We start from the raw sequence: 12,500 nt of genomic DNA on the forward strand, positions 1-12,500 counted from the left end.
CACACACACACGCAAACTGCAAGTGTATTACAAACGATAAAAAGAAGGATTTTACGGTTTTGCTTTTTCTCTTTTTTTTCCCGCCAGGGACGATCGTTGATGCCATGGATTCTTTTACGTGCGCAAAGTGCATGCTGCAAACGGGAACACGGTTAATCGTCTCATCAGAATGACTGAAACCCAGACTGAAGTGTTCCCTAACACAAAATGTCATGTGACGGAAGAACTGTTTGTGTCGTGGAGTTGCTGAGATTTGTGACGTGCGTGTTGTTGTGTGTCAACACCCTTCGTTTGATCGGTCCTTGTCATATTGATCTGATCTGATTTGATCGTTTTCTTGACAGTGTTCTCCTTCTTTTCCTTTGTTTGGTCCTTTGTTTGTTTCTCCTGTCTTGTTTCTCTTTGTTCTATCCTTCTGTAATTTTTTGACCGTTCTTTCTCCCTTTTTTTCTTTTATTTCTGAGTCGCTGTGTTTTTCGTTCTAAGCTTCTTTCTTTCTTTTTCTCCTAACACACATGTTTCAAAGAACACGTCATGTTTTAATTAGAACACCTGTCATTTAGTTTAGGTTATTTATTTATTTATTTATCTATTTACCCTTTATTGTTGTGTCTATAAACCATTCTCCAGGTCCTGGAGAGGAGCGGCCTGCCCAGCATCGAAAGCCTGCTGATCCAGTGCCAGCTACGCGTCCGCATGACAGACAGCAGGATCCCGAAGATGCTCTTGTATGGCTAGCTGAAGGAAGGCCACCGCGAACTTGGAAGACCCTGCAAGTGCTTCAAGGACACCTTGAAGACAAACCTCAAAGCCTGTGACATAGAAATCGCTTCCTGGGAAACTGATGCCCTTGACCGCTCTCGCTGGAGGATGCTGTGCTCTAGTGGTATAAAGACGTTTGAAAACAAGAGAACGCTGGCCATAAAGGAGAAGCGTGAGCAAAAGAAGCAGGGCTCGAGACGTTTCCCCTTGCAACACCCGTGGGAAGTGCTGCGCATCCAGAATCGGCCTCTTCTCCCATATGAGGACACACACCGACAGATAAGCCTGCCTGCCTACTCGTCCGTCGCTCCGACGGGAGACTCCATTATTACAAACCATTCATACGGTTTTCATGACAAATAAATATTATTCTGATTCTGATGATGACTCTGATTCACACACACATACATGTTTCATAACTTCGCACCTCATGTTCAATGTATGCAAACGCACACACACACACACACACACACACACACACACACACACACACACACAAACACACACACACACAAGAAACAAGAACACAGCAACACACGTGCTCACTGACCATCACGGATTTCTGAAAGTCACAGGCCTGACTGGCGTACCCCAGCTGGTCCGATGACTGGGGTGCCAGGGTGACTGGCTGGTAGTCCGTAGTCCCGTAGCTTGCCGGCGGGTAGGTAGCCGGGCCCTCAGAGGGCGGGTGGGTGCCGGGTGGCCCCTCCTGGTCCCCTGGCAGCGGCGTGTACCCGGCGTTCAAACTGCCGTCCTCTGGACTCTCTATCTCCACGTAAGACGGGGGCGGCGCTGCAACCACAGTGTTTTGTGTCATTGTGTTTTAAATTGTACCCAGTAGATGATGATGAGGATGATGATGATGATGATGATGATGATGATGCTTATTGTCGTGTTGTTGTTGTGGTGTTGTTGTTCGAAGTAGTAAGAGCAGCCGCAGCAGCAGTTGTAGTAGTAGTAGTAGTAGTAGTAGTAGCAGTAGTACAACAGCAGCAGCGGGAGCAGTAGTATAATAATAATATTATTGTTGTTGTTGTTTTTAGTAGTAGTAGTAGCAGCAGCAGTAGCAGCAGCAGTAGTAGTAGCAGCAGCGATTGTAGAAGTAGTTGTAGTAGTAGTTTCGTTGTGGCAGGTCCATCCAAACAGTTATAAACTGTTTTGTGTGTGGTGTACTTGATTAGGTGTGTATACATACTCATGTACGTGTACGAATATATATACGTGTGTGTGTGTGTGTGTGTGTGTGTGTGTGTGTGTGTGTGTGTTTTGCTAGTCATTGACGCAATGTGTTATGCACAGAAACATGAGTTTTGTACAGCACGTAGAGCAGATTTCTGGACAGTGTACTAGATAAATATCCATTCTTCTTCTTCTGTTATTATCATTATCATTATTATTATTAGTAGTAGTAGTAGTGGTATTATTAGTAGTAGTAGTGGTAGTCATTGTCAAGAAATGGCAGCAGCGTTAACAACAGTAGCAAGGGTGCGTATTTCACAAAACAGATTACTACTCGTACATCATTCGTTGTTTGTTTGTTTTTTTAATGGACGCTATATCTGCTTTGTACAGCACAGAATATGCAGGTGTATGTCGTCTGTCTGTCTGTTCGTACGACCGTTACACAGAAAATGTGCTTTCGTGAAGGTTACGCCTTTTGTGGAATCCATTTTGTTTTCTCAGGAAGCAAAGTCTTGATAAATGTTGGAACAGCTTCCCGCCTTTCTCTGATAGCGAAAGCAATGGACTGTTGTTTACCACTGCGTTTGTTGTGTGTTGTGCAGTGTTCAGTTGAAACAGCAAAGAAGGACATGGACGTTTGCTCTGAAAAGGTCACACAACTTTAATGATGCTCCGCTTTACACCACAACCCCCCCCCCAACCCTCACCCCCCGCTTGCACAAAACACCGGCAAATAAAAACAACAACAAAAAACACAGAGAGACAAACCTCAAGAACATAAACTTGAAAACTAATCTTTAAAGGCAATATTAAAGAAGGAAAGAAGCTCAAACTCGTCCCGGTCTTCCCCAAGAAAAAGACATAACCTTTTCAGTCAGCTCAGGCCGTAAATAATGTTTAGGAGGTAGGTGTTGGAAGACAAAGCAACAAGAAAAAAGGGATTTTGAGTGTTCGTGTTCCTTCCAGATTCTCAGGTAATAACAATATCTGTGTGGAAAGACGTTCAAGCCAAAAGAACAAAAGGGGCAAAATACATGAATAAATGAATAAAAAAAAAAATTAGATAAATAAACATAAATGAATAAGTAGATAAATAAATGATTTATTCATTCATTCTTTTACTTAGCGAATAAACGAATAATAACTAGATGATAAATCAATCAATCAGTAAACCAATGAAAGAATACATAAACAGATAAATGATACGAGCAGAAGCCAAAAGCTTTTGTATAAAAAAAGCTTACGTCTCTGTTTCGGTTCACAGAGCACTGGTCAGTACGTCAGGTCCCTACTGCTGTTGTGTTGGTGTTGTGTTGGTGTTGTGTTGGTGTTGTGTTGGTGTTGTTGTTGTTGTTGGTGTTGTTGTTGTTGTTGGTGTTGGTGTTGTTGTTGTGTTGTTGTTGTGTTGGTGTTGGTGTTGTTGTTGGTGTTGTTGTTGTGTTGTTGTTGTGTTGGTGTTGGTGTTGTGTTGGTGTTGGTGTTGTGTTGGTGTTGGTGTTGTTGTTGGTGTTGTTGTTGGTGTTGTTGTTGTGTTGGTGTTGTTGTTGGTGTTGTTGTGGCTGTCGTTGTTGTGGTTGTTGTGGTTGTGGTTGTGGTTGTTGTGGTTGTGGTTGTTGTTGTTGTGGTTGTTGTTGTGGTTGTGGTTGTTGTGGTTGTGGTTGTTGTGGTTGTGGTTGTTGTTGTGGTTGTGGTTGTTGTGGTTGTTGTTGTTGTGGTTGTGGTTGTTGTTGTTGTGGTGGTTGTGGTTGTGGTGGTTGTGGTGGTTGTGGTTGTGGTTGTGGTTGTGGTGGTTGTGGTTGGTGTTGGTGTTGGTGTTGGTGTTGGTGGTGGTGGTGGTGGTGGTGTTGTTGGTGGTGGTAGTGTTGGTGGTGTTGGTGTTGGTGTTGGTGTTTGTGTTTGTGGTGTGGTGTGGTGTGGTGTGGTGTGGTGTTGTAGTGTAGTGTAGTGTAGTGTAGTGTGTTGTGTTGTGTTGTGTTGTGTTGTGTTGTATGATATGGTATAGTATGGTATGGTATGGTATGGTATAGTGTTGTGCTGCGTTGCGTTGCTTTGCATTGTATGGTATTGTGTTGTATTGTATTACAGACTACTTGTGTAAGAGCTGATTTCTGTGTATGAAATTGGGGCTGTTCTCCCTGGGGAAAGCACGTCGCCACAGTGCAGCGCCACTAATTTCTTCTTCTTTTCTGTATATTTATTTGTTTATTTTTTAAAGATATATTTGTGGATTTTTATATAGAATTCCAGCAAATCCAACCCTTTTGTTGCCGTGGGTTCTTTACGTGCCCTATACTTTAGAGCAATAGGTGGACTACCCATGACCCTGACCCTAACTGAGATACCCACGTCTCATGCAAAAAAGAACAAAAACACAAAAAAAAAACCCTCTGAGCTACAAAGGAATGGGATATGAAAATATTGTGGTTCTGGAAAAAAAACAACAACCACCACCCAATATGGCACCCGACAGAGTGTCCATATCGATGTCTCTCTCCCTCTCTCCCTCTCTCCCCGCCCCCCCCTCTCTCTGTATGTCCCTGTCTCAGTGTTCTCTCTCCCTCTCTCTACCTCCTTCCCCCCCCCTCTCTCTGTATGTCACTGTCTCAGTGTTCTCTGTCTCTCTCCCCCCCTCTCTCTCTACCTCCTTCCCCCCCCTCTCTCTCTCTGTATGTCACTGTCTCAGTGTTCTCTGTCTCTCCCCCCCCCTCTCTCTCTACCTCCTCCCCCCCTCTCTCTGTATGTCACTGTCTCAGTATTCTCTGTCTCTCTCCCCCCCCCTCTCTCTACCTCCTTCCCCCCCCCCCCCCTCTCTCTCTCTCCGTATATCCCTGTCTCAGTGTTCTCTGTCCGCTCTTTCTCTCATTCACCCTCAATGTCATGATCCCCCCCCCTCCCCTCTGCTTTATATTGTATTGTTTATTGTATTGTATTACTCTTTTTGTCACAACAGATCTCTCTGTGTGAAATTCGGCCTGCTCTCCGCAGGGAGAGCGCGTCGCTACACTGAGAGCGCCACCATTTTTTTTTTTTTGTATTTTTTCCTGCCTGCAATTTTTGAATGTGATTTTCCTATCGAAGTGGATTTTTCTGCAGAATTTTGCCAGGAACATCCCCTTTGTTGCCGTGGGCATTTTACGTGCGCTAAGTGCATCCTGCATACGGGACCTCGGTTTATCGTCTCATCCGAATGACTAGCGTTCAGACCACCACTCAAGGTCCAGTGGAGGAGAAAATACTGGCGACTGTGCCGTGATTCGAACCAGTTCGCTCTAGGTTACCTCTAGGCCACCACTCCACACTGTTCTCTGTGTGCGTGCTTCTCCATGTCTGTCTCCCTCTCCCTCTTTCCTGTCTCCCTCTCCCTCTTTCCTGTCTCTCTCTCCCTGTCCTTCTTCTAACTCTCAGACAACCCCCCAAAAAGGTTCACGGGATCCGATAGAAGCGTGACTTGCATGCTCAGAAAAGGCTGCCCGCTGAAACACTGCATAAGTTATTTCAAGTCCCGTCTGTCACCTCCACTCTCTAAGTTATATCATGCTTCTTAGCCCCCCCCTCCCCCTGCCCCCTCGCCCATTCCCCCTCCAGCTCCTCCCCCTCCCCCCCCCCCCAAAAAAAAAGTCCTTACCCGTTGTACAGACGTGACCTAAATGCAGCATTTCTCTGATGATGGCCGGTCCGATCCGTCGATCGTAAATTTGCCGAAAAATCCAGTTAGTCATTTGCCCAGAGTGATTATCATGTTCATCTTCTGATGCTCTCTCTCTGGCCCCTGCTCATATCGAAATAAACGAAAACCACGTGCTGAGTTCAGCTTCTAAGTCTCTGTGTGTGTGTGTGTGTGTGTGTGTGTGTGTGTGAGAGAGAGAGAGCAAGCTGAGAGCAATGGAATAGTCCCTGTTCATGACAAGATTCACGTACTGAATTCATGTTCTTTCCGTGTCTCTGTCTCTGTCTGTCTGTCTGTCTCTCCACGAGTTCGCCTTCTGAAGGTCTCTCTCCAGCACAGGCGATAACTGCTCACACTGAAATTAACGTGAATCACGTGCTGATTTCGTCTTGTAAAGATTTCTCTCCCTCCCCTCTCTCCGCCTCTCTCTATACCTTTCAGGTCTGTATAGTTTTCACTCGCATTAGGCGCGCGTGTATGTTTTTTGTTGTGCGTGCGTGCGTGTGTGAGCGTTTTGGGGGCCATGTCTGCTCATGTTAAAGTCAGGGGAGAGATGCAGGGGGGCAAGAGTGACGGCAGATTGAGGAGCTTGAAGGAAACGTGATAGACCTTGGAGACCAGGGAGTTAAAAACATGGAACTTGAACTAACTTGGTTGCGCGTGTTCTTACAGCCTTTCTGAGCACGCAAGTCACGCTTTTGGGACTCACAGAGTGAGAGAGAGAGAGAGAGAGAGAGAAGAGAGAGAGAGAGAGAGAGAGAGAGGAGAGAGAGAGAGAGAGAGAGAGAGAGAGAGAGAGATGGCCTTTTAGCGATTTAATCCTTGTAATATAACGTTTAATGTCAGAACATAAACAGATTAACGAAGTACAGTGAAAAAAGCAAACTGTTATGGCTTATCCATTTTCTTTTTGCAGATGACGTTAACGGCTTGGCGGGTGGAGAGGAAGTGGCTGCCTTGATAAAAAGAAAAGGTCTGGCGAGGCCTCAACTCCTCTTCTTCTTCTTCTGCGTTCACTCGTATGCACACGAGCGGGCTTTTACGTGTATGACCGTTTTTACCCCGCCATGTAGGCAGCCATACTCCGTTTTTGGGGGTGTGCATGCTGGGTATGTTCTTGTTTCCATAACCCACCGAACGCTGACATGGATTACAGGATCTTTAACGTGCGTATTTGATCTTCTGCTTGCATATACACACGAAGGGGGTTCAGGCACTAGCAGGTCTGCACATATGTTGACCTGGGAGATCGTAAAAATCTCCACCCTTTACCCACCAGGCGCCGTCACCATGATTCGAACCCGGGACCCTCAGATTGAGAGTCCAACGATTTAACCACTCGGCTATTGCGCCCGTCATGAGGCCTCAACAAATTATGGGATGGAGATAAGTGCTGAGAAAACCAAGTTGATGTCCAGTAGCAACACCACCATCACAGCGGACAAAAATTCACGGACAGAAAGTTGAGACTGTCCAGCATTTCAAACATGTGGGTGCCATAATCCGTCACCAGGGCTCCAAACCAGAGATTCTTGCAAGAGCTGTTTAAACAGCTGGTGGCACTGGCAAGACTGAAGCCCATATAGTAAGACAGCAGAATCACCATCAGTCACAAGATCAGACTCATGGGTGCGTTGGTACTTTCAATATTTTTGCACACTTGCAAGACATGGACTCTCATGGTAGAACTGCAAAAGAAAATCCAAGCTGTGGAAATGAGATGACATCGAAAGATATTGGGCGTCTCGTATCTCGAACACTTCACCAATGAGCAAGTTCGCCAGACCGTTTCTCAACATATAATTCATGGCCACATGACGATCTACTGACCACCGTGAAGAAACAGAAAAAGGGAAATGGTATGGTCATACCACAAGATCAAACGGCCTTGCCAAAGTCATCCTCCAAGGAACGGTAGAGGAGAAGAGGCAGAAAAGGAAATAAATGGTCTGACGACTTTGAAGAATGGGCACGGCTGACATTTGCTGAGACACAATCACTGACACATGATCGTCCAGAGTGGACAAGGCTGACATTTGCTGAGACACAATCACTGACACATGATCGTCCAGAGTGGACAAGGCTGACATTTGCTGAGACACAATCACCGACACATGATCGTCGAGAGTGGACAAGGCTGACATTTGCTGAGACACAATCACTGACACATGATCGTCCAGAGTGGACAAGGCTGACATTTGATGAGACACAATCACCGACACATGATCGTCGAGACTGGACAAGGCTGACATTTGCTGAGACACAATCACTGACACATGATCGTCCAGACTGGACAAGGCTGACATTTGCTGAGACACAATCACTCATACATGATCGTCCAGAGTGGACAAGGCTGACATTTGCTGAGACACAATCACCGACACATGATCGTCCAGAGTGAAGTCTGGTGCACGAGTCAACATCGCGGTGCCCTGACAGTTCCCCACGGAGCTAAGGGACCAAGGCAAGGCAAGACAAGACATGGCAAGACGAGACGAGACAAGGCAAGGCAAGGCAAGGCAAGGCAAGGGCAGGGCAGGGCAGGGCAGGGCAGGGCAGGGCAAGGCAAGGCAAGGCAAGGCTGGGCAGGGCAGGGCAGGGCAGGGCAGGGCAGGGCAGGGCAGGGCAGGGCAGGGCAGGGCAGGGCAGGGCAAGGCAAGGCAAGGCAAGGCTGGGCAGGGCAGGGCAGGGCAGGGCAGGGCAAGGCAAGGCTGGGCAGGGCAGGGCAGGGCAGGGCAGGGCAAGGCAAGGCAGGGCAGGGCAGGGCAGGGCAGGGCAAGGCAAGGCAGGGCAGGGCAGGGCAGGGCAGGGCAGGGCAGGGCAGGGCAAGGCCCTCAGACTATCTCACTCCCTTCTCTGTCCTTGTTTTTTCCATTTGATTTCTTTTGTTTTCGTCTCTGTCGTTCTGTCTGCCTCTGTCGTTTTGTCTGTATCTTTGTCCCACTGTCTCTCTCTCTCTGTGTCTGTCTGTCTGCCTGTCCGTCATTTTCTCTCTCCAAATCTCTGTCTCTCTCTTTCTCATCCCTCTCTCTTCCCTCCTCCTCCTTCTTCTTTTTCCATCTTCTTCCTGGTCTTGTTGTTGTTCTTCTGTGTGTTTCTATAAGCCACTGAACCCTTACCGATTAAAGGATATTTAACGTGTGCATTGAATCTTCACACACACACACACACACACACACACACACACACACACGGAGGATTAAAGCACAGTAGGAGTGATCCCAGAGAACTGTGGCTTGCATGCAGGGAAGGGAGATCAGCGAGAACACGCAGCAGAGCCAGGTCACCTGGAGTTCCACCCTTCACCCCTCATCCCTCAGTCCTGTCACGCTCCGTTAATCCTCTGCCTCCTCCTCCTCCTTCACTCTGCATTAATCCTCCACTCCTCCTCCTTCTTCACTCTGCATTAATCCTCTTCATCCTCCTCCTTCACTCTGCATTAATCCTCCACCTCCTCCTCCTTCTTCACACTGCATTAATCCTCTTCCTCCTCCTCCTTCACTCTGCATTAATCCTCCACTCCTCCTCCTCCTTCACTCTGCATTAATCCTCTTCCTCCTCCTCCTTCACTCTGCATTAATCCTCTTCCTCCTCCTCCTTCACTCTGCATTAATCCTCCACTCCTCCTCCTCCTTCACTCTGCATTAATCCTCTTCCTCCTCCTCCTTCACACTGCATTAATCCTCTACCTCCTCCTCCTTCACTCTGCATTAATCCTCTTCCTCCTCCTCCTTCACTCTGCATTAATCCTCCACTCCTCCTCCTTCACTCTGCATTAATCCTCCACCTCCTCCTCCTTCACTCTGCATTAATCCTCTTCCTCCTCCTCCTTCACTCTGCATTAATCCTCCACTCCTCCTCCTCCTTCACACTGCATTAATCCTCTTCCTCCTCCTCCTTCACTCTGCATTAATCCTCCACTCCTCCTCCTTCTTCACACTGCATTAATCCTCTTCCTCCTCCTCCTTCACACTGCATTAATCCTCTTCCTCCTCCTCCTTCACACTGCATTAATCCTCCACTCCTCCTCCTTCACACTGCATTAATCCTCTTCCTCCTCCTCCTTCACACTGCATTAATCCTCCACCTCCTCCTCCTCCTTCACTCTGCATTAATCCTCTACTCCTTCTCCTACCCCTCCTTCCACCTGCTTCACTAATCCTCTTCCACCTCTTCCACGCTCCGTTAATCCTCTTGTCTCTTCCTCCTTCACACTGCACTAGTCCTGTTTCTCCTTCACACTGCACTAGTCCTGTTCCTCTTCACACTGCACTAGTCCTGTTTCTCCTGCTCCCCCTTCCTCACGCTTCGTTATTCCTCTCCCTCCTCCGCACTGCATTAATCCTCTCCCTCCTTCACACTGCATTAATCCTCTTCCTCCTTCACACTGCATTAATCCTCTCCCTCCTTCACACTGCATTAATCCTCTCCCTCCTTCACACTGCATTAATCCTCTTCCTCCTTCACACTGCATTAATCCTCTTCCTCCTTCACACTCCATTAATCCTCTCCCTCCTTCACACTCCATTAATCCTCTCCCTCCTTCACACTGCATTAATCCTCTTCCTCCTTCACACTCCATTAATCCTCTCCCTCCTTCACACTGCATTAATCCTCTCCTCCTTCACACTGCATTAATCCTCTCCCTCCTTCACACTGCATTAATCCTCTCCCTCCTTCACACTGCATTAATCCTCTCCCTTCTTCACACTGCATTATTCCTCTCCCTCCTTCACACTGCATTAATCCTCTTCCTCCTTCACACTCCATTAATCCTCTCCCTCCTTCACACTGCATTATTCCTCTCCCTCCTTCACACTGCATTAATCCTCTCCCTCCTTCACACTCCATTAATCCTCTCCCTCCTTCACACTGCATTATTCCTCTCCCTCCTTCACACTCCATTAATCCTCTTCTTCCTTCACACTGCATTAATTCTCTCCCTCCTTCACTCTGCATTAATCCTCTACCTCCTCCTTCATACTTCATTAATCCTCTCCCTCCTTGACACTGCATTAATCCTCTTCCTCCTTCACACTCAATTTATCCTCTCCCTTCTTCACACTCCATTAATCCTCTTCCTCCTTGACACTCCATTAATCCTCTCCCTCCTTCACACCGCATTAATCCTCTTCCTCCTCCACACTGCATTAATCCTCTCCCTCCTTCACACTCCATTAATCTTCTTCCTCCTCCACACTCCATTAATCCTCTTCCTCCTTCACACTGCATTAATCCTCTTCCTCCTCCACACTCCATTAATCCTCTTCCTCCTTGACACTCCATTAATCCTCTTCCTCCTTGACACTGTATTATTCCTCTTCCTCCTCCACACTGTATTAATCCTCTTCCTCCTTGACACTGCATTAATCCTCTTTCTCCTTGAAAACTGTATTAATCCTCTTCCTCCTTCACACTGCATTAATCCTCTTCCTCCTTCACACTGCATTAATCCTCTTCCTCCTTCACACTCCATTAATCCTCTCCCTCCTTGACACTGCATTAATCCTTCCTCCTTCACACTCCATTAATCCTCTCCCTCCTTGACACTGCATTAATCCTCTTCCTCCTCCACACTGCATCAAAACTCTTCCCCCTCCTCCACCTCCCTCAGGCTGCATACCCCAGTCCCTCCATACCACCCTACCCCCTTGCCCCCCCCCCCTCCCCCCTTGCCTCCCTACCCCCGCCCCGGTGCCCGCTTCCAGCTGCAGGTTGAGACGTGACCTGTAAGAAGGCGGCATGTGCTGATGGCGGCCATTACCCGTGCCGGCTTTCCTTCGCCTGATCCGGGAAGCAAATAGAGAAAATGAACTGTCAATATGCTGACATCCCTGTCTTTTCTTGCGCTTCCTTCTTCCTTTCTTTCTCTTTTTGGCGTTTCTTTCTTTCTTTCTTTTTTTATTCTCTTTTCTTCCTCGTCTCTCTCTCCCGCCCTTTCTTGTGCTTCTTTAAAAAAAAAAAAAAAGAAAAGAAATAAGGAAAAGAAAAAAAGAGAACAAGACATCAGTAAACACACACACACACACACACACACACACACGCACACACACACACACACACGCACACACACACATATACACACGCGCACACACACACACACACACACACACACACACACACACACACACACCTCCCATCTGTGGTGAACTGCGGTGTCCCATCATTTTCAACTCTCGCCGGCTGAGCTGAGTTTGCACCGGGCTGATAAAGACTGACTGCATATTGCTCTGTCAGCACCCATGCCTGGGGTGACTGATAACCCAAACATCACGTGGAGTTTAGGATAAATAATGCCTAGGTGCAACGGCAGAGAGAGAGAGAGACAGAGAGAGAGAGAGAGAGAGGGGGAGGGAGAGAGATATGTAGATAGATTGATAAAGAGAAATATATAGATATATATATAGAGAAAAGGGGATATATATATATATATATATATATATATATATATAGAGAGAGAGAGAGAGAGAGAGAGAGAGAGAGAGAGAGAATGGGGTGGAGGTGGGGGAGAGATATGGATAGAGAGGGGGAGAGAGAAAGAGAACACAGAACACTGATAAAATTATTCATGCCTCAACATCAAAACCCAGAGAGAGAGAGAGAGAGAAGGGGGTGGGGGTGGGGGAGAGATATAGATAGATGGAGAGAGAGAGGGGGGAAAGAGAGAGAAGGGGAGTGAGAGAGATAGAGAGAGAGAGAGAGAGAGAGAGAGGAATAAATGTATGAAGGAATTTTGTTTAATGTCCCGTCACACATATCGGTGATTGAAGACATTTTGTAAAAGTATTTATGATACATCTGAGTATTATCGGTTAGAAGGGGTGGGAGATGTGGATGAATGGAGGGTTTGGGGAAACTGGCAAATGAGGGTAAAAATAAATGTATGAAT

At 47.0% G+C, this 12,500-nt stretch overlaps 1 protein-coding gene across 1 annotated transcript in view; it reads right to left on the bottom strand.

Annotated features, from left to right (window-relative positions):
• LOC143286607 (uncharacterized) overlaps positions 1 to 12,500 on the bottom strand; it is a 158,473-nt gene that overhangs the window by 3,619 nt on the left and 142,354 nt on the right. Inside the window, exon 3 of the mRNA XM_076594243.1 lies at positions 1,313 to 1,554. Within this exon, the coding sequence (XP_076450358.1) occupies positions 1,313 to 1,554 (242 nt within the window). The remainder of the gene's footprint in view (positions 1 to 1,312; positions 1,555 to 12,500) is intronic.

Source organism: Babylonia areolata, chromosome 10 (genome assembly GCF_041734735.1).
Source record: "Babylonia areolata isolate BAREFJ2019XMU chromosome 10, ASM4173473v1, whole genome shotgun sequence".
Taxonomy (NCBI): domain Eukaryota; kingdom Metazoa; phylum Mollusca; class Gastropoda; order Neogastropoda; family Buccinidae; genus Babylonia; species Babylonia areolata.